A 23,151-nucleotide genomic window follows, 5' to 3' on the forward strand; every position below is an offset into this window, starting at 1 on the left:
AAACTTCATGCTTTGGGAAGCAGAACAACTGATAGACATCTAGCTAGGAGTAAGATGTTTTCTGTGGAAAGTTTATGCTATTCCTTCTGTTGCTTTGTTACAACTATGTCCAGGAGCACAGGTCAGCTGTCCTATTGCTTTACCTGTGTCTGGTAACCAAATTAAAAGGTGAAGCTCTGACCACATGTGGGCTTTTGAATTCTTAGGACATCCACACGCTACAAAAATAAATGGGAAGGAGAAGAAAAAATTGCTCATGTGAGATGAGCACACTCTCACATCCACATTTGCAGCACTCTCATTTTTAACAAACACTGATTCTGCAGCTAGAAGCTTTTATTTTAAATATGATGTTTGAGTGATTCTCTTTTCTGTTCCAGCCACTCAGGAATCTAATGCACTTAAAGCCAGACCACGATCCAGGTACTGCTTTCATTTCTATTTCAGGACAAAACGTACGTTCCTCTGGTGTTAGATAGAAGGCATAAGAACTGGTGTCACATTTTTGACTTTTTTTTTTTTTTTTTTTAATTGGTGGTGTGCTGAAAGTACAGCTCAGATCAGTCAGGTTTACCAGGAGGGGTCTGTAACTACAGACCCTACATAAGTACTGTCCTTGGGCCCTGTGGTCTCTGGTCATAAGACACTAGGGCATTTGCCTCTCTGCCCAGCCCTGCTGCCTTGTCAGGGTGGTGACTGCCTCCAGCCTACCCCCAGGGGCATTGGGGAGGGACAGTGGGGATCCCCCCATCACTGGGAATGTTTTAGCATGTTTGTGCTGTGAAACCTACACAGTGGTTGCATACGGAGGGAAACACTGCATGCTCCCATAGAAACAGCAATAGTAGCTCAGCTCTTGGATGTGGGTGAGTGAATCCTTTCATTGGTGTGCATGTACTTGACTATGGCTAGTTGGTGCGTGATGGAAAGGCTAATAAACTTACAGTGTTGCGTGCTAGAAATGATGTATGCTGAAGCTGGATATTTAAAGTAAAGGGAAACCTGTGCCAGAAAATACTTTGTATAAATGGATTATGTGTTGGGTTTGGAGTTCACCATTCCCGTATGCAGCCATATGGTTCCTTTAAAACTTTTGGTTTAGGTGCTAATTAGAGGGTTTCATTTTTTATTCTTTTGTTTCATCAGTTAATGAGAGTATAATCAGGGGCTCCCTCCTTACAAAGCTTGCTAATAAGACAGAATCAGCTATAAGCATGATGGAGGAAGACTGAAATGCTCTCTTCTTAGGACCTACATCCAGGCAGGCTGAACTGCCTTGTGTGCCATTTTTCTCTTGCTAGCCAAAGCTTTCTAGTTTTCATACTGTTCTAAATTTCCTTGCTGTGTTAGAGAATCATAAATCGAAAATATGAAAAAAAAGGCTTAAAAAAGTATTTTATGCAAAAACATATAAAATAGCAAATGCTTAAACAAGTTGGAAAACAGTCACTTGAATGTGACTACTGTATCATATCTGTCTCACATCTGACTATGTGTCACTGCTTCAATGCAGAACTTGAGACTAAAGGTTCCTGGGCACATCTTTGAACCCAGACCTTCTGCTGCACTTGTCCTGCATAGCCTGGAGGGCTCTATAGACTTGAGGGTCTCTGTCTTCAGGTGTGCCTGACAACCAGAAGATACAATTTGAGTCTGTTACAGCTCTCAGCTCTGGAGAGATTAATGGCTTTCTAGCCTAGGCTGTGTAGATTCTTAGGCTGTTGACTCTTAACTAACTTCTAGATGTGAAGTCTGCCTGCTGCAAGCAACGATTCACTGTCACAGGGCTCTGTGTTGGCACTGTTGGGTTGGCATATTTTTGCCTGATAGCTGCTATCTTACTTGATCTTTTAAAAGAATTTAAGGATTTCAGACTATTAAGTTGCACAATTTTAATGCAAAGAAAATACACACTGCATAATATGGAAAGTAGGAGTATAAAACCTTAAGATCCTGATTGAAAGCTTTTCCATTTATTTCAGGGCGTTTAGTTAGGTTTCATCTGATAAGGCCAAGACAAAAAATTCATCATCAGTAGAGGTTTTTGTGTTGCATGTAAAATTTGAAGCAATAACGTCTTTCACTCCTGTATTTATTAAAGTTTATATCAGAAACATAGGATGAGCGTAGCCAAATGTCTGTCCTGCTGAAAAGCTGTTTTTTAACAACAGACTGTTTGGGAAAAAAAAAATCAGTTTCCCATTAGTGAGAGTTATTTCTGTTCTACTCGAATGTGTTTTTGGTCTTGCCTGGCATGTGTAATGTGTTATAGTAAGTGTAACATCTCACATTGTCAGTGATCATTTTGAACACAGCTCTCAGTCTCGCAGAAAAAATGGTAACTACAACAGCTGAAAAATATCGGACACTATTCAGCAAAATCAAAATTCTTAGCAAACATACTGCATTGGGATTGATGTGATGTGGGAAGGCCTGGAAAGAGATACTGAGTCATGTATTTTATCAGTTTTGGTCACTTTGGCGCCGTTTGGTTTTTCTGGATTTTGTGGAGTTTGGTGTCTTAGGAAAAATTTATTTTAAATATTAGAATATTGTAAATGACGAAATGCGCACTTGCAAGAGGTAGGCTGAAAGTATACATGTAGAAACACTATCCTTACAGTTGGGAAAGGCAGCAGAATCTCTAAGTGGCAGGGGGAATTTTACTCATTTTTATTCAAAGTAGTTGCTACAATTATCCTGTTGACAGTTCAAGGTGGGTAAGAAAGCCTGAAGCTGTGACATAAAAGGCCTTAAAATAACATTAGCCCTGTGAGCATGACTCGTTCCATTCTCCAGATGTGTAGGTCCCTCTGTTGCCAAATTACAAGTGTCTTAGTACAAGTGGGAGCTTCTAGTCATTATGGCAAGGAATTGCCACCATGAACCTGAGTTCTGCTCACTGCATTTTTGGGTACTATTCACTGTAGTTGTTTAATTTCTGAAATAAAATAATTTTCTGCCTTTCATGCCCTCTGTTTTTCCTTAGGTCTTACTCTAGTACATCAATAGAAGATGCAATGAAAAAGGGAGAAGAGCCCCCTATTCCACCTCCAAGGCCACAGAAATCACATTCCAGAGCTTCCTCTTTGGATCTGAACAAAATATTTCAACAAAACACACAAGGTAATGTTTGCTTTCTTTCCCCATTTTGAGACCATTTAGGTAGTTACGTACTTGGCAACTTGATCTGTTTGCACAAATGCTTGACAGTATGCGTGTATGCTCGCCTTTGCTATAGACATTAATATGCTACAGAAGTAGTTGCACTTTCTTGCATTACATTGCCACTGAGGGGAAAAAAAATCACTTTTGCTATAATTAAGGTGATTATAATGTTTTCTGGCACAATAATGGGAAGTTTAACATATGGTGGTCTGTCATCACTGACTGTTTATATCTAGTCTGGCTGTTTAGACAACTCTCATCAGTAACTACAATATATTTGATTTTTATTACCTTTTTTTTGTGGTTCAGAAGCTGGAAGAAACCCCGTAGTGTTTAAACTGGGAGAAAAGTGAGCAAACATTTTTGATGTTAAAAGTCTACTGCATGGGGACAGTCAGAAACCATTCTTTAAGTAAAAAGAAAGGGTAATTTCTTTTGACATGGGTGCATATTGAGGAGAGAGAAAGAAGATGTAAAATAGTAGCTGGAATGAACTGAAAGAAAATGGCCTTCCAGCACATTAGTGTTTGAGTGTTCCTCTTGCCTTGCACACGGAGCAGTGGAAAGAGGAGCTTTCTGTTCAGGGTAGCAGTCATCCAGCATTGCTGTGCTTTAGCAGTGTCCTTGAACTAGACCAGAGCTGTATGTGGTGCAGACCAATCATCTGACTCAAAGACTAGGTTAAACACTGTCATGTTTATGCTTCAGAAGAAAGCTAATGTCTGACTGTGTCAAGGAATGTTTTAACTGCGCTCTCTAATGTGGTTGTTGGAGAAGAGTTTCACCTCTTGCTATATGGGCCTTTTTTTGTGCAAACACCAAAGAGAATTCAGGAATCCTGCTCTCAGGAGCAGGAGTCCTGTGCTAAAGAATAAAAAAATAAACTACTTTTTTTCTTTCTTTTCTTTTCTTTATTTCCTCCTTCTCCCCTCCCCCCCCCCCCACCTTACAGAGAGAAGCAATTCCTGATCTTTGACTGTGGTTCATGTTGAGAGGTCTATTGCCTCCAGTTTTGGTTTCATTTCTATATCAAAATAAAACCCCAGACAGAGCCAAGGACACATTTTCTAAGGCAGTAAATACTCTCAGAATCCAGATAAAAAGTGTAATTGGAAGGAAGTAAACTTGGATTTAAGTTTCTCTTGGAACACAAATGAAAGGAGACTCTAAATTATCAAAGAAGTAATTCTGTGAATGAAAATTATCATCTTACTTTTGAAATGGATTATTTTGAAAGCTACCATTACTTCAGAAGTAACATTTATTTTTTTCTGGGCAACAGAAACAAGCTGACAGTGTTATAGTGAGTGCAGATAACTTGTCTTATCAATACTTTTCGGAGGGTTTCCTTACAGGAAATGGGACAGTTAAGTAAGGACAGGCAGTTGATTGCTTGCAAAAAAAGTGCTTTGGTCACCCTAAGACTGTTCATCATAGTAGGTTGAAATTTATTTATAGTTGGAATAAAAATTGGCTCTAGGTTTACAAACCTGAAGTATAGTGTGCTACTAGATTGCAGAAATGTGGAAGACCTCCCAGAGGCTCAGCTTCTTCCTGTGCTTTCAGGGTGTTGGCTTTTAATTTTTTGTTCTCTTGAATGTTCCCTGATGGCAATGCTAAGTGTTTGTGGTGGTTATCTTCCTCTAATGGAGCTGTTCTATTTTGTGTCAGAAATGTAAATACTTGTTGTGAAAGGAGGAATTTGTGGTCTTGGAGGATTTAAGGAAGAACTTTTTAAACAATTTGTAGCCCACCCCAAAGAAGGGTTACAGGTCAAAGAAACGTGAATTGTCAGGAGGGGATTAAATCAATCCATCCCAGTGCGTCCAGGTGCCATGGAGTATTTACCTTGTTCTGTTTTGAAGTAAGATGTCAGCATTGAAAGTCCTATTTTCAAAAACATATGCACGTTCTTTCCTGTCACTAAGCCCTGAATAGCTGTTCTGTAACATCCTATTGATAATAGGGTTTTATATAGCTGCTTGCTTTTCTTCCGCTTCCCTTGTTTTGATCATCTCACTTTTTTCTCATCATTTCCCTACTGATTTTGCTTCTCAGGTAGAAATTCCAGTCTCATCACTTTCAGATACGTTTTTCACCTAGGGACAGTTCTTCCTCAGGGAGTGGTCATTGTTTCAGAGCCAATCTCTTTACTGAGGTGCACTTTGCACTTTCTAAAAAGGCAGTTTGAAGGAAGACATAGATTAAGCACTAACTGCCTTGCCAAAAGGGAAGTGTGTTTGTGTGAATTGCACACATTTGCATAATAACAAGCTGTATTCCTACTTCTGCTGGCAGTATAAAAAATAGAATAGTTTCCATCTCCCATCAGGACATACAGATTTATAATATAGATCATGTGGCAGCAATGTACCATTTATATTTCTTGGCTATTGGGATAATACAGCCTGGCATAAACATAAAACCTGATGTGTTTCTGTCCACAGGTCAGTTGATTACTTTCTATTCCAGTGTACTCTCGACTGAATTTTGGCTTTATGTTTTCTCCCTGTTTTCCTTCCTTTCTAGGTTTTCAAAAATAGTCTCACTGTCACAGCTGAACAAGAAAAAAATAGTGGTAACGACCATCTCTTATAGCACCACTGTGTTGCCTGGTGTCAGTAGAGAAAACGAGACTATAAAATCCACCATTTAAATAGTGTTTGGAGTATAACCAACATGATTAGAATAATCACATTTTGGTGCATTAGTTTTTGGCCTGCTAATTCTTATTCAAAAATAAATCTGATTTTAAGAGTTTGGTGGATAATGTTCTCCCACACCTATGAGGAGTGCTCAGGAGTATTGAGTTTTATTTTCAGTTCCTTGTTGGTCATGTTGATCCATAGGTATCAGTTCTTCAATTGTAAAGCAGTTTGAATTGAATTGTAGAGTCATTTGAAGCATTTTTTGTCTATTCCATTTTTAAAGGGCAAAAAAAGAAAAATCTCTTTTCTTCAAGTAAGTTCAGTCAAAGACTGTGGCAGATTCTTGTTGCATGCACTGTTTTTTTGGGAGTGTATTTTTGTTTGGTTTTATTTATTGTTGGTATATCATGTTTGCCACTATCTTACTATTCCCCTCTCCTGGCAACTATGAACAGAGATGAAAAGACTATCTGAGCTCCAGAGCCCCTAGCCACCTCTCCCAGGCCTCTGTAGTCCTTATGCTCCCCAGGCTACTACTGTCTATATCCCTAGCACCCACATGTATCATTAGAAGTGGGTAATAATCAGTGGGACTTACTAGAGCAGGCAGCCTCTCTGCAACATCCCTGATCCGTGCCCTAGGTAGGCAACACACGTCCCTTGAGACCGGGTCAGGCAAACAGATGGTTGCCTCTGTCCCTTTCAAAGTAGAGTCCCCTACTACTACGACCCGCCGCTTTTTCCTGGCAGCACCAGCAGAGATCTTCTTTACCAGTGCATCAGACGGCTGTTTCTGGTGCGAGTGCGTTTCCTCATGAGCCTCCTGCAGGACAGCAAAGCGGTTCTGAGTGGGGACAACAGGTTTAGAAGGAAGCCCCTTACTTTTAATTGTCCTCTCCCTTCTTTCTTTGTTGTTTTGTTTTGTTTTGTTTCTAATTCCCATCTTCCCGGTTAATGGCCTCCTTTCCTCCATGAGCTACAGGGGACGCTTGAGGCCCCTGCAGTTAGGGCCCGGAGCAAGCAGTCCTGCTTCCTCTCAGCTTCCCTGACATCTCGCAGTCTATTAACAGCATCCCGCAGCTCAGCCCCTGCTGCAGGAGGACCTCCACCAGGGAGCACCGAGTGCAGCCCTGCCCACTGTGCACCCTCCGCTCACCAGACCAGTGCAGGCACTCTCTACACCCCGAGCTCTGCACTGCAGCCTCCCCTCTCACTGGCCCTGTCTGGGTGCCTACGCTGGCCACCGCCGGGGCAACCAGAGCAGAGCTCCCAGACCGGGCCCTGTCATACAGCGAGTGCTCAGCATCCCGCCCGCCTGCCCGCACAAACTGCCTCGACCCGCTCCTGGTCGCAGGTTTTTATCCAGTCAGGGCTGGTGCCGCTGCTTCAGGCTCCGCCCCGTGTGAGTCAGCTGCTCGCTCTCGTCAGCTGAGCTGCCGGCTCCTGGGCAGGTCCTGTCGAGGACTTGAGGCTCCCTCGGTGGCTCTCGTCACTCTGAGTTGAGGCTCCTGGACGCTGATCTCCCCCCAGCGCCAGTGTTGAAGGCGTCCTCTCTCGAGCTACTCACCTCAGCAAGTGACCCACAAATAAGCTGCTGTCCATCATATTTGAGAAATCATGGCAGTCAGGTGAAATTCCCAACAACTTGAAAAAGGGAAATATAACCCCCATTTTCAAGAAGGGGAAAATGGATGACCTGGGGAATTACAGACCAGTCAGTCTCACCTCTGTGCCTGGCAAAATCTTGGAGCAGATTCTCCTGGAAGGCATGCTAAGGCACGTTTAAAACAACGAGGTGCTTGGTGACAGCCAGCATGGCTTCACTAAGGGGAAATCCTGCCTGACCAATTTGGTGGCCTTCTATGATGGGGCTACAGAACTGATGGACAGGGGTAGAGCAGTTGATGTTATCTACGTGGACTTTGTGCAAGGTGTCCAACACTGTCCCTCATGACATCCTTGTCTCTAAATTGGAGAGACATCAATTTGATGGATGGACCACTCGGTGGATAAAGAGCTGGCTGGATGGCCGCACGCAAAGAGTTGTGGTCAATGGCTCAATGTCCAGCTGGAGACCAGTAACAAGTGGTGTCCCTCAGGGATCGGTGTTGGGTCCGGTCTTGTTCAACATCTTTGTCGCTGACCTGGACAGTGGGATTGAGTGCGCCCTCAGCAAGTTTGCCGATGACACCAAGCTGTGTGGTTCAGTTGATACGCTGGAGGGAAGGAATGCCATCCAGAGGGACCTGGACATGCTTGTGAGGTGGGCTGATGCCAACCTGATAAAGTTTAACCATGACAAGTGCAAGGTCCTACACCTGGGTCAGAGCGATCTCAGGCACAGCTACAGGTTGGGCAGAGAAGAGATTCAGAGCAGCCCTGCGGAGAAGGACTTGCGGGTGTTGGCTGATGAGGAATTTAACATGAGCTGGCTTCAGTGTGCGCTCGCAGCCCAGAAAGCCAACTGTATCCTGGGCTGCATCAAAAGGAGCGTGACCAGCAGGTTGGAGGAGGTGATCCTGCCCCTCTACTCTGCTCTCGTGAGACCTCACTTGGAGTATTGTGGGCAGTTCTGGCGTCCTCAACATAAAAGGGACATGGAGCTGTTGGAACAAGTCCAGAGGAGGGCCACGAGGATGATCAGGGGACTGGAGCACCTCCCGTATGAAGATAAGCTGAGAAAGCTGGGGCTGTTCAGCCTGGAGAAGAGAAGGCTGCGTGGAGACCTCATAGCAGCCTTCCAGTATCTGAAGGGGGCCTATAAGGATGTTGGGAGGGACTCTTCATTGGGGACTGTAGTGATAGTACAAGGGGTAACGGGTTAAAACTTAAACATGGGAAGTTTAGGTTGGATATAAGGAGGAAATTCTTTCCTGTGAGGGTGGTGAGGCAGAGGAATGGGTTGCCCAGGGAGGTTGTGAATGCTCCATCCCTGGCGGTGTTCAAGGCCAGGTTGGACAGAGCCTTGGGTGAGATGGTTTAGTGTGAGGTGTCCCTGCCTATAGCAGGGGGGTTGGAACTAGATGATCTGAAGGTCCTTTCCAACCCTAACTCTTCTATGATGATGGCTGGGACATCCAGCAGTGCATTACTCACAGAAACTGTGCTTCAGAATTGTTGAATTGGGATCTAAGTGCACTTGAAGGAGGTGCCTTCATTCATACTCCATAGCTGCACTCTTCTGGGACACCTTAGCTAGTGTTACTCAGGAAAAATATAAAAAAATATGACAACTTACTGAAAGGTCCCGCCTTCTGGAATGTCCATATGGGAATTTCTGTTAAGAGATGTTAAGAAACAGAAATCTCTTTGATTTTATGGGTTTGTTGTTTTTTGGTTTGTTGTGTTTTTTTTTTTTTTTTTAATGTAGTCTTTGTGATAGCATCTGAGAGAAATTCAGTCCTCCTAGATTCTCAGAGTATTTCTTTTTGTTGAATGTACAATCTCTGGCATTTGGCTTGTGTACATATTAAGAAAATACTTGGCTAGGTTTTATGCATTCCTGGAGAGACAACAGCAGGTTTTAAGTAGAAACAAAAATGTGAGTTAAAATGCATATGTGACCTGCTTTACAGCATCTTTTCTTCTCTAGCCCACTGTCTTGTCTTACTCTGGGAGCCAAGAGTGAGACCTGGGAGCCTGTGGCCCTCAGATCTTTCCTGCTCTGTTCACAAATGTTGCTTGCAGAATTAGTTGCTCTCTGGAGCTTCTTGTGCTCCCTTTCATCTGTCCTGTGATCTGGGTGATGGGGCAGGTATTGAGGGGAGGAAGATGGGCACAGCTCAGAGCCTGGTGCTCCTGCAGCCACCTTTTACCCTCATCAGCAAGTGTAAGCGAGGGTCTTGCCTTGGGGTAACTCTGGGACTGGGGCAAGTCTCAGCTTAAGTATTAAAACCCCAAATGTGTCTGTTGTCTTCCAGTGTTTTGCTCAGTTGTATTTTCTGCCCATGACAACTATTAGAGGATTTATTTCTTGGCGATTATAGGCAGAGACAGCAGTCTGGGCCTTGTTAGATTGATAGAGATGCCTCTGAAATTCATTTTATTTCCCATTTAGTTTCATTTCTTAATTGCATAACATCTTTTAATTAACAGTTCTCTTGAACAAAGGATACTTGTTTGGAAAAGAGATTTTGCTTTGATGAAACAACAAATTGTCATAAGCAGTGTAGTTGATGTGGGAGCAGACTGAGTGTGTAATTCATCAAAACAGCCATATAACTATTTACAAATGAATTCTTGACTGAAGGTTTTCAGCACTCATTTGCTTTTGAAACTCGCCTCCTGCTGTGGCTGTCCCTGCAGTGAAGAACGTGTGGAACGCAGACACTATTTCTAACATTTTCTTGCGAGCAAATACTATAACCTGGATTTGCTCCTTTGGGGGTGCTGTTTTCTGCCAGCAACGTGGAGCTAGTATTTTTGGATTTTTTCTCTCTTTTAAAATGTGAAGTGTTAAGCACCACACTTGGTAAGGGAAACACAGCTAGTATTTTTATTGTAAGTGCAGTGTTTTCCGTTACAGATGTTTTCCTAACTACAGTCAGGTATGTAACCTCTGCTTATCTCTGCTGGGCTGGTGATGGCTGCCAAACAAGAACACTTCCCCTCTACTCTTAAGTGTGTTCTTGTATTCATAGAATTCTTTAGGTTGGCAAAGACTGTTAAGCTCGTCAAATCCAGCCATTAGCCTAGCACTGCTAAGTCCACCACTTGTGGACACCAAGTCCACAAGTGTCACATCTGCATGTCTCAAATACCTCCAGGAATGGTAACTGAATCACTTCCCTGGGCAGGTCCGTATTGGTCTTGATTTAGTAAAATCCAGCTATTTTCTTGGGTAATGGGGGTGGATTTTACTCATATTGTAGTGCTGTGCTGTCTTGCATGTTGCTGCATTGTGTTTATTAATCAGACCAAAACAATAAATTAGGAAGATGTCTGAAAGATGTTTATTTTAGAATAGCAATAATGGCAAATACCATCAGCAAAATATGCCATTTCACTGAATATCATTTGCAGAGTATACAAGAGCTCTAATGTTGTCAGCTTCATTGAGTTAAGAATGCAGAGTCGATTTAATATCTTTAGTTGTAAGGGTTGTAACAACAACTGCAATTTAAATTAAATAAAATTAAATTTGAAACATACAGTTTTTTCTTTTGGGACCCAGCTCCTCGTGTGTTACTGGAGCTGCTGTTTCCTTCTAGGCCTGTTGCCCTCCACAATATACGTGATCACTGAACTGAGCTTACTCTGAATAAAATATGAATGTCTTCCCTCTGATTTGAATGGAGGATTTTTACGCTTCTCAGCCTTTTCGAATTTTTTATGAAGGATTTATGTGTTTACAACTATGTAACTTATTTCTTTGCCCAACTGGACAAGGGCATAATTAAGGTTGAATAGACTGGAGAAAATAGTGAGGGCATAAATGGATGAATGGTTATTACATGATAGGAATCTGATGGGGTAACTTATTTCTGTGTTTTAAGATTTTTAAATTTTCATGTGAATCTCTGAGGGCTGAGTCCAGAGAGTACTTGTGTGCAAACTGGAGTAAATCTCGGCAGCTTTTAAGTGTAAATGTTTCTTGGCAGTTTGTGTAAGTGGAACTTCTTTGAATTACTTTTTTTTTTTTTTTATTTCTAACTGTAGCTCTTTGTAGGATTGAGGAATGGTTATCAGTCTGTTTTCATTCTGTTCCAGGTTGTTTAAAAAATGAAATTTTAATCCAAACACTCTTTTATACCGAAAATTGTTAAGATTTAAATGTTCTGACTACCCCTGCCAGCCTCACCGACCTATTTTCACGACTCTGTGTGTGTTCCTTGAGAAATACTCTGTTCCTTGAAAAAAATGTCCATCATACCTGCTATTTCTCATGTGGAACAGGGAGGCAAGTTACCTCCCTTGCAGAGGAGACACTGGAGATGCAGATGTCCTCTGGAAGTGCCTGAGCCATAGGTGGGACTAGAGGAGGGTGGTAGCCCACTGCTCTTTCTGGCTCCCCTGTGCCTGCTCCAAGTTGAAAATGGTCACAGGTGGCAAGTGTTGGAGCCTCCAGCACTCCCACTGGGATCTCCAGAGGTGAGAAGCTCTGATGGATATGTGGGAGATAGGTGGAAGGACTGTGCCTCGCTACGAGTGGAGAATGAAGCTAAATGTGAAGCGAAAGGGAAGAAAATCATGAACAATTTACTTTAAGGGTTGGAAGCAGAGGGGGTGAAACAGTCCCCAGATACAAACACACAGGAAAGGAAGGGGTAGAGAAAACCGTAACTAGAAAATGAAATGTTTTAGAGAAAATGGGAGACAGGAGGTAAAAAATACAGATGTTGTGGTCATATGATATTTAAAAAAAAACAAAACAAACAAAAAAATACCCCAAACCCAAGCCAGAAAGTAAGTGTTAAAAAATACCTGGTTTGCAGATTTTACTGAAAACATGCTGAATTTCATGGATAGGGCATTAAAAAAGGACATAAAACCCCACCCCAGTGGTGTCTTGCTTGTTTGATTAGAAAGTGACCCATCAAATATATAAGCACACCAGTGCCCTAAAATGAAGTCATACCTGTGAGTTCACTGTGCAGAAGCATTAATTGCTTAAGTTCTGGCTATATCTCTTTCTAATTACTTGGAAAGTACTTGGATAACTTTCCATGCAGTTGAGGTATGAATAATGTTCTGTATGATTAGCGCATGAAACACAGCTGTAACAAGTGTGTCTGTGACATCAGGTATGTCACATCATTCACACTGTGTGATGGGTGCACAAAGCTTTGCTGCTGAGCAGGTTCCCAAAACTAACTGTAAGAAGAAAGGTTATTCTGGTGCTGACAATGCTTGCTTCAGTCTTTTTACAAACCTGATAAAAAAGGAGTATCAGGATTAGAAAATCTTTTTTTTTGCATTGCTATGACCTTCTGAGAAGATATTTGTAAGAATTATTGATAAATAGATATTTCACAACCACCTTACACAAATTCTTCATTAAATTTACATTCCTGGCTGCAACTTTAAAATTTCTCATGTTGCAGACATAGGAGTGAGAATTAATGACTTGAATCACTTGAAAAATAGTTATTTCACAATCACCTTACTAATGGTGTTGTTGGGAATGTAAATAAATGAAGGAGTACAAAGAACAGTGTCAGTATTATGGAATATCCAAGTACCAGTTTCTGTGAGCTAGAAGGGAAGTTTGGTAAGATGGAGATAAATAGAAACCGGCTTAGACACAGAGCCCTTCTGCAGTCTGCCTTTGGCAGCAGAAGCAGGAAGAGTATCTCAAACTCTCCAAAGTAGTGTCAGAGTGGAGGGCTGAAAATGCCATCTTCCCAGGCTACCTAAGGAACTGAAGCCTTATGTGGTCTGAGGAACTGAAGAATAATTCGTTCTGTTGGAGTGTAGTTTTTCCATTGTTTTCGGTATTGCTGATGATTGCTTCCTGATAAGATTAATTGGTTGGTCTTGTTAAGCCTGATCTGGGAGCTAAACATTCTGAAGCAGCATAAACCGATGTAAATCTGCTGTGCAATGAGCCTTTCCCTTGATCAACAGTGCTTTAGCATCCACTTGAAAAATAACAAGCACATCAGCTGGACAGACTGCTGAGACTTCTAGTCTAGATCATGCTTTTGTCAAGAAACATTGGGCTAAATGATCCTTGAAGTTCGTTCCCACCTGGTATTCTAGGACTCTACTGAGAAACCCTATCAGAGTTTTCTTACAATTTAAGTCCCTGGATGATCCCCACCCAGTTGCGGAAGGGGTGCTATTTGTGGTGATGAAGCAGAACAGAAGCAAGAACCTGGATTTAGGATGGGTTTGCTTAGGGCTACACTCTGTGTCAGCTGAGGAATGAAGGCGTCTTCCTCTGTTTGGGAATGGTGACTGAAATAAGAAGAGTGACCAAACTCAGAGTGCCCTTTCGATTATAGGATTAAAAGTGTGTAGGATTTTGATGTGAGATGAAGTCAGCCTCCTTTGGTAGGTGGTAAAGTTTCACTTTAGCAAGGTACAAAATGGGCCCTTGACCTAGGAAGGCAACCCTTCTTCAGGACACTGCTTATGTTACATATTCAATTCAGATGAAAAAAAGAACTAAAGCTTTAATTTGTCTGAGGTGATACCCAGGGTAAGGTTGATATACCTATAAAACTAAGAAGGAAGACAACTGCAGAGAAGGGAAATGAAATAAAACCATGGAAATTATTTAGGAAGTCTTATGTGCTGCTGTTCCAGTATTAAATTTTAAAACCAGCACACATACAGAAAATTAGTATATTATGGCAGTTTTCCTCAACAATGAGAAACAAGAGGACAAGTAACTATCATTGGGTGAGAGAGGTGCAGGATGTTGTTCTTACGGGTTTCTCTGGTGAGCTGAAGACCTGCTTCCCATAGGTTTGATTGGCCTATGATAATTTTATGTTTTCCCTGATCTCCCCTTCTTAGATTGTTGTCTGCCAGGGAAGCTGAACGCAGAGCAGCATGGCCAGATAGCATGGCATGGCCTGTTCTCAGAGTGCACAATTACAGCCTGCTGTTTGTTTTAAAATATTAATCTAGCTTCAGATAGGAAAAACCTGTTTCTCTTTTTTTTATCTAGTGTGATGTCCTGTTAGTGATATCAGACCTTTGTGATTGCCAAAATAGGGCAGAAAAAAATGGTCCTGGAAGCTTTCCATGCAGATAATCTGCCTTAAAGTGTAAACATGCTAAGTAAAGAGCCATGATTTTTGAACCAAAAGCGTTATCGCTATCATTGTGGGAGTAACTAGTGCATGAAAATGCTCTCATTTACAGGAATACATGTGATATGGATGCTGGATATGCTTAAATCTATTCTATTGGTACCTGCATGGCCTTTCTACAGTGCTGTCTCTGAGAGTTGCTTTATGTGACTCACCCTGGTTTGAATGTCAGTGGACTGCTCACTTACAATCAACCTGTACAAGGCTCATTGTGCTCCCTCCAGCTGCCTCTGCTTTTGCACAGCCTGTGAAGACTTGTTTTCCAACAGCAGTGGCATGCAGCTTATCCAGGCTCTGGGGTATGCACCTGAAATAGGACATTTGGCTGTTTGCTGCTCGGTCACAGTGTACCTTCATTTTAAAAACAGACCTCCTTCCCGTATTAGTGTTGGCTTTCAGAGCTAACATGCTGTCTCTAACGGCAGGAGGCTATCTGTGCAAGGGGCAGTCTCTCAGAAAGTAATGAGGAAGGTATTCTGAAATAGCCTGATAGTACAAGTCACCTACTGATATACATAAAAATCTGTAAGTATCTGATAATAGTGTCCTCTTTTAGGGTAATGGCACTAGAGAAGGCTGAAGCATGCAGCACTTGCCATTAATTTTTTTGTTTTATTGCCCTGTGGGGAAAAAAGGTTTTGTATGAGTTTTTGTGAGTCCTCATAGTCAAGTAACTTGTTTAGCAATTGTGCTCACATAAGTATGATTTCCTTCTAACAACAGGCCAAAGATGTTCTGCAACAGCAGGAATTTTATGAATATTTCATGAGTAGCTTAAGTTAGATTCTGCAGGATTAAAAAGAGGAAACTGGGTCAAATGCGCATGGTGCAAGCATCTAACTTCTTTAATGCTAAATTCATGTATACTGTAATTTGAAAGCTGAAGAAGCAGGTTTTGTGGGTTTTGTGGTTTATATTTATTTTTCTTCTATTAATTTTTAATTTGACCATCTGATGGAAAAATTACTTCTGAAATTTTGTGGGCCAAATCTCAGGAGACTTGTGGAGTTTCACAGTGTGTGCAGCCACTTCAGGAGATGCTTTTCCAGCAAGCCCAGTGACTTTGTGCATAAAGACTGTGCTGCTTTCCTAGGTATATTGCTGGTTTTGAAGAATCAGGAAGTGAGGACAGTAAGTGCTGTATCCTCTAGAGCTGAAGCTGTGGTGAGTTCTCAATGGATGCAGCACTTGCAGTAAAGCTTTTGAGGTCCTGCCAGAGTAAACCAGCAAACACAAAAATTACAGGGCCCTGGAGGGGACTGTGTATATTCAGAAGGGCCAAGGGAGCTGCTGGGGCCAGTGCCTGCCCTCAGCACCTCTGATCCCCATACCATGTGCCACTTTCCAGGGACTCCCGTGCTAGTGGCAGCAATGTACTACTCCATAACTCCATGATTGGGCTGCTATGGGCTTGTTGGGAAGCGTGTATGATTTGTGCTCCCCCATGACGTTGGAGCTGTTTGGAGAGCAGAGATGAAACCCTCACAGTGCTAAACACTGGTGGTGGTGGGAGGGAAAAGTGCACAAAGGTAGTCTCCATGGAGTGTCACAGCACAGCTCCATCAAGGTTTCCTGAAGATGCCATATTGAGCAAACCTACTAATTGGCTATTCTGGCGTGTGGCTCGTGGACATACAGAGTGCTGGTGTTTGAATTGGATGGTGTTTTCAAATATAGTTACTAGCTGGTGTTGCCAGTGCTCAGATAAAGTAAATAATAACCTGAAGTTCAGACTAAAGGAAAGGAAGTTTTCTTACTCCACTGTTCCTTTGTGAAGATCAGTTGCACAGAAAAGATGGAAAAGTAGTGATGACATCATGCTGCTATGGCAGTGGTCTTAAAACAGAGCTCATTAAATGCAAGACAGAGGATACTAATGACCATGTTTTTTCAAATCTCTTACACCTGTAGGTGTGTTAGTGGCTCCCTTGCTTAAGCTAAGTTGGGTTTTAATTGTCTTTGGCATTGCATACAGTAATAACAGGCTTCATTTTGATTCAAAAGATGATCAGTGATTTTAGGCCTCATTATTTAAGAGATGAATATACAGAAAGCATTAAAAAACTCTGATATGTTGTAAGTCTCTTTGGAGCTGTATATATCCAATCTGACTGTTATCACTGTTTTCACCCACACATTTTTTACTCTGTCACTGCTGTCCTTAATGGTTAATAGGTTTTGTCTTCATATTTTCAGCGATGTAGACATTTTTAGACTTGGTGTATAACATATGTAAATGGATAAGCCCATTTACAAGGTTCATAATGGTCTTTGTGGCTTTTTAAAACATGCATAAAAATAAAAAGTGTATAAATGTAATTGCTGGCTTCACATTATTGTGGTAAAAGGCATTTCTAAGTTTAATATTGTTGGGGTTTTTTTTGCTATGCAAATAATCACCTAAGTGCAGAGCCCCCAGTGCAACAGGAGCCTGGGGAGGGTAACCCATCTAAGGTCTCCTGGTTGCTGTCTCCGTGTTAGCTTCCTGTCTTCCGATGCCTTTGGAAGCCATCATGTGTCCTGCAGTTTTTTCCTGTGGTGCTTTTTAGGTATTTTACAGAAACTCAGAGATATTGTGGCTGGACCTACATGATTGTTGCCCTCCCTTTGTGCTGGCTCAAATTAAAAGCGGACATTGCATTACGTTAGAGGGGCCTGAACTAACCATTAGGATGTCTTCCTCTCCTTACTTCTCCTTCCTCTAAAATACCTCCAGTAAGTGATAACATGCAAATACAAAGCATCAAGCCAAAGAAATGGATTTCTTTTTTTTGCTTCATTTAAGCATTTATCCTATTAATTCCGTGGCAGATGTTTTCTTTTTAAGCCTGCACTCTGCCACACAGTGTGTTTTATTGGAGCAAATGCTAAAGCATCACTTTATAAAAAAACCCTGTTAATGGCAAAGAGCAAAGTCCCAAGGACAAGTAGACAACATTTCTGTTTTTTTTTTAAACTACAATTGGATTGCTTTAGTGACAGCTTTTGTGGCTTACTGCCTTCCATCTCTGCTGTTTTACCATAACATTGTGGGGTTTTACAGCAATTAAGTCACTACTCATTCAACTACTCAGGAAGTCATTTCAAACAAGGTTTTGCTCAATAAAGTTTGGTTTCTGTTATTAAAATATTGAATATGGTCTCTTCAATAGTAATTAGCATGGAAACTAATTCTGGTTTTATTTAGAATTAATGTGGGTTTTATTTTTTATTTTTTTTTCTTCTCGCTGTTCAGCTGTGAGGTCTGGCTGGCTGCCACCACCACCACCTGCGCTGCCCCCTCGACCTTCTGTGTCTCAGGTATGGTCAAAGGACAAATAATACTTTGTGTGTTATTCACTTACTTGTGTTACTGTTGCAGTGGTTAGCACAAGTTGAGTTGTGTATGGCAGTTATTCCTGCTTCCAAGTTAATGCACAACTCCAGTCTGCTCTGCAGTTTCCTTCATTGGTCTTTCTAGCCCGGTGTGTTACTGTGTCAAATTACACACTCATTACATCTCTTTGTAGTGGAGCTGATATGCACCCACTACACAAAACTGTAAATTAAAGGGTGCTGATGCTAGCCTACTGAGAGTTTTATGCCCGAAAGGCATGGGCTTGATACCTGCTATTTGGTTCTCAAGCTTCAGCTGCTCAGAGGACACCTGCTATGGGAGCTGTTTATAACAGTAAATAACAGTTTATTTCACTCAGGGGTTTAAAAAGTAACGCTGAAAGGAAGCGTATGCAGTGTCAGTGATGTTACCAAGTTTCAAACCATTAGTGGTGTGCTTTTGGTTTGCTTTTGGATGAGTTTTTGTTTGTTTGCTTTTAAAACATGACAAAACCACAGCACAATGTAAATTGACTCAATCATGTGAATGTGTATCTGAATCCAGATTCTTCTTCAGGTTTTAGGAAATGATGGAGGATCAATGTCTTGTTCTTTTTATGTTCTTGGCTCTCTTAAGTCTCAGGCAGAAGTATGCTTCATGTATTATTCCTTTAGGTGAAGTACAATAATAGAAAACAAGGCCATATGGGAGCTAACTGCCTATTACATATAAAAACTTATTGAGACACCATCCACGGGCCAGAAACATTCTTCACTTGTGTTTTGGATCTGCTCTTAAGCGTCTGCTGTTGAACTCCTATGGCACAGTGCTTACAATAGAGATGATAAAAGGCTCGTTGTCATCCTGAGCTCCACCAGCAGCTAGTAGCTCTTTTTCTCTCCACAACCTTTTTTTAGCATCTGAGTGCAGCTAGTTTCTACCTTGAGGACTGTAGGGTGTTTTGTTTTGAGCTTGCATGCTTCCTCCAAGTTGTTATGGCATTAGCCATACTGTTAATACCACATGCCCCTTGTTTTGACCTATCACATTCCTGCTTTCTCTAACACTTTATAGAGAACAGTGTTTTCCTTTGGCTTCTCCTGATCCCACAACAAGCTCACTGCCTCCCTGCCTTGTACCTGCAGCAGCTGTTGCTGCAACCCACACTGGCCCTCCTGCCACTGCTTGGACTTGCCACAGCATGCCAACTCGGTGCAGTGCAAGCCCTCTTGCTGCTATTGGGAAAAGCAGTGAATATAACAAATCCTGTTCTTGGGGGAGTAAAACCACTGTTTTCAAGAAAGGTTCTGCTACTTGTTAGTTTTCTTGTACTAAGATAGATTTGTGTTTCCTTAGCAGGGCAGTGAGGAGAGATGTTAGTTTATTCATGTCCAGCATCTTCCTTGCCAGAAAATACTGCTTATCCTACAGTGAGCCATGCAGATTATAGGCCTTTTTTCAACTGATAAACACAAGAAGATTCTTACGTGAAATTCTTGATCCAGTCCTCTCCAATACAAGTATCTGGTTTCTGAAAGAAAAGAAAAAAAATAGAGTGGCTTCTGTACCTACTCAGTAATGAATATGTAGCTGATGCTTTGCTTATATGCATCACTTATGTTTATTCAATTTATTTCTGATGCTTTTTGAAGATATCAAATATCTCATAAAAATATTCTTGTTCTGACATCTAGCAAAAATGTACATAAAACTGGTTCTTGAAAGCATAATAAACCTTGCTGGTCACATTGCTTATTTTATCTCCAAGCATGCCTTTCTGTGATAAAGGTAACAGGCAGTAAGGAAGTATGTGTGATGTGGTCATAATTCAGCTGAGCTGACCCTTACGAATAGGACGTAAGCAAAAGTAAGCATGTGGATTACATTAGTCCAGTGGGGCCCTAGATTTAAAGAGCATGAAGAAGTTAGAGGGAGGAATCTGCTTTCAAAACTGAGGCAGGATCAAGAACTGAAGAAAAGTCATGATGCTGAAATTGCACCTTCAACTTTTCCTGTTTCAGAGTTTACTAAACTCTTCTTAAATTTCTGGTTTAACTTATTTTTCAGCAATGCTATTGCAAATCCTATTTTATTGCCATATCATTTTGCTATATGCCTGCAGTTAAGCACTGTGAATGACAAATGCAGCTTGTAAATGAAGCGAATCCCACATACATCTCAGGTGGCTGTGCACCATATTAGTGCGCTCATGGTGTGATTATTTTGGCTCAGCTTTGGAAATCAGTTGATGGAGGAGGAGGAGAGGGAAATAATTTCTTCTGGGGACTGCAGTTTTCTATAGATGGCTGGGAAGCAGCTTGAACCAGTTGGCTCTTTAGAGTGAGATTAAAGGCCTCGTGGGATGTAAAGGCCAAAGTGTGTAAAAGAGAGGTACCAAGGCCTAGGTATTACATTTCAGTGGAGCAGAAGTCCTTCTGTGAGCTTAATCAATAGCAACATAGAAATGGCATCTTGACTTTGGTCCTGGATTGCTGTTGGTTTTAGTGGAATTTGCTTCAACCTTTAGGAAAACATTCTTTTTCCTGTCAGAACCTCCAAGGTAATCAAGCTTGGTAACACTGAAACACTGCTTATTCAGGGTGTGCCAAATGTCTCTAGTCACATCACAAACTGCTTAAATTATGTCCAACTCTGCCTCCATAGCTCAGTCAGCTGAATGAGGGTGGAGGACTGTATCACTGGGTGAGCATAGTACAAAGTAAATCTTGAAGCTAATACTGCTGTGCCCTTGACTCCTGAGCTCAGTGGGTGCCCAGGCTTACTGTGGGAGGCTCAGATCTTGGGATCCTGTGATTACATGGCTGGTTTATGAGGAACCTGCCCCTCTACTCTGCTCTCGTGAGACCTCACCTGGAGTATTGTGCACAGTTCTGGTGTTCTCAACATAAAAAGGACATGGAACTGTTGGAACAAGTCCAGAGGAGGGCCACGAGGATGAACAGAGGACTGGAGCACCTCCCATATGAAGACAGGCTGAGAAAGCTGGGGCTGTTCAGCCTGGAGAAGAGAAGGCTGAGTGGAGACCTCATAGCAGCCTTCCAGTATCTGAAGGGGGCCTATAGGGATGCTGGGGAGGGACTCTTCATTAGGGACTGCAGTGACAGGACAAGGGGTAACGGGTTCAAACTTAAACAGGGGAAGTTTAGATTGGATATAAGAAGAAGTTCTTTATTGTGAGGGTGGTGAGGCAGAGGAATGGGTTGCCCAGGGAAGTTGTGAATGCTCCATCCCTGGCAGTGTTCAAGGCCAGTTTGGACGAAGCCTTGAGTGGCATGGTTTAGTGTGAGGTGTCCCTGCCTATAGCAGGGGGGTTGGAACCTAATGATCTTAAGGCCCTTTCCAACCCTAACTATTCTATGATTCTATGAAATAGCAGTGGGGCTGGCTTCTCTGTGCTGGGTTGCTGTGTGGTCAGCCTGTGCCATTCCACACCTCTGGTGGGTAGACACCTTTACAGATGTGGCTGTATCTCTTCTCACCTCTATGATGAGTTTTAAAGAGTTTGTGGATTAACTTTGCATTTTCTTTTCCTCTTCTTGGTGGCCTCTAAAAGGCTATGGTAGCTCCATCTCCTTGGGATTTTTCTCCATTGCTAAAGTCAGCATTCTGTCAACTTTGTATCAGTCCACAAACTGTACCTAGGTTTACTCAGAGCTTTCAACAGACATTTATCTGGTGCAGTAGTGCTTTCGTCTGAGGTCCTTATGGTAATTGTAAATAAATTGAATTCATAAAGATGGACAAAAGACACGTTTCTATAATGTGGATACCCCATTATCTCCAATTTATGATCTTTTAACCCCAGTTCTAGCCCATATGATGTTTCCAGTAAGATACTGTGAAATGCAGTATAAAATGCTTTATTAGTATTTTCAGTTCATGTTGCTTTCCTATTAAGAAAAGTAAGTAATTTAAGATTTGCCTAAATCCTATAAAGGGCACTTGAAAAGATTATGTACGGAAACAGGTTTATACAAAGACTAGAGTTTTGTTTGGGATAATACGTCGTTTTGAAGCGTTTTATTACTATGTATATGCCTGTGTAACTTCACTGACACCTTCTGTAATCCCTAATAGCACATCTCACAGCAAGTCTGCAGTAGCCGCCTGGATTTAAGGGTAATTTTCTCTCCATTAGTTTCCCTATTTCTTTGGACCACAAATATTTAACATGCTGCAAGCTGTTGTACAGACTTTGGACAGTGGCAATGTTTTAACTCTCTCACTTCCCGTAACATGCTATAGTTATGGCTTTTCCACTCTTCTTTAATTCTGGGGGCTTTTAAAAAGTTTTTAGAGGGTTTTATATCAACCCCTGAGCCTGAGTGATGGTATACAGAACAGATAACCTGTAGCTTGTTGGAATACCTATGGGTTTTTTTCTCTGGGCTTGTAGAGGACTAGATTCAGAGGCTCAGGTGATTTTTCCTGATCCCACGTTCCTAACTTAATAGTAAACTGAAGTCATCAAGGAGAAACGTCATAAAGATGGCCCGCAAACTTTTGTGTAGATCCAGGGCTGTACATGGAATATTTGTGTAACTTGGAGGCAGTAAGAATCACAATAGGAAGGCAATAGCTATGTAGCTGATTTGCAGTGACACAGATTCCAGATAGGAAATAAATTTGGGTGCTCATGAATAACATTCCACTGGAATCAAATGTGTACACACATCTCATTTAAGCCTCTGTTTTTTTTTAAATGGAAAACAAAGTAATACTTCATTACTGTCGGCTTTTAGGCCTACAGAGTTGTTTACCACAGCTGCTTACTGTGGTAGATTTAGTAGCATCTTTATGTTAATAGGAATTATGGATGAACACTGAAGAGCAAATATAACTTTAGGATTTTATCCAACATCAGCTCACTGTCCGCAACACTGCCCAATTAGATCAACATTCCTTTATTTGAATCACTCTATTTCACTACCTTCCTGTGCAATAATGAAGGCGTATCTTCAGACCTGGCCGTGCTGTATAAGGGCATTTGAAAACAGTGCGACTGGAAAAAAAACATGTGTATCTTGGCTGAAAAAACTTATGTTCCTAGTCTCTTTTCCCAGACTCTAAATTCTAAGCCTGTTGATTTTGTAAATTCACACTGGTTTGTTCTGGACTTTTATTTCTGGAGACTTTGGGACCTGGTTTTCCCACTGGTTCTATACTGGCAGTTTTGACAGGTGCTGAAAAAATTATGGGTGAAGGCAAAGTGTTCAAGTGGAGTGAAGTAGGTAGG

General features: G+C 41.6%; 1 protein-coding gene across 1 annotated transcript in view; it reads left to right on the forward strand.

Moving 5' to 3' along the window:
• The window catches only part of REPS2 (RALBP1 associated Eps domain containing 2), a 100,499-nt gene that overhangs the window by 64,355 nt on the left and 12,993 nt on the right, over positions 1 to 23,151 (forward strand). The window contains exons 13-15 of the mRNA XM_057419438.1: positions 381 to 423; positions 2,990 to 3,126; positions 17,814 to 17,878. Coding sequence (XP_057275421.1) covers positions 381 to 423; positions 2,990 to 3,126; positions 17,814 to 17,878 — 245 coding nt within the window. The remainder of the gene's footprint in view (positions 1 to 380; positions 424 to 2,989; positions 3,127 to 17,813; positions 17,879 to 23,151) is intronic.

Source organism: Pezoporus wallicus, unplaced genomic scaffold, assembly GCF_028554395.1.
Source record: "Pezoporus wallicus isolate ANWC-B61680 ecotype Strahan unplaced genomic scaffold, APGP_CSIRO_Pwel_v1 contig_5767, whole genome shotgun sequence".
Taxonomy (NCBI): Eukaryota; Metazoa; Chordata; class Aves; order Psittaciformes; family Psittacidae; genus Pezoporus; species Pezoporus wallicus.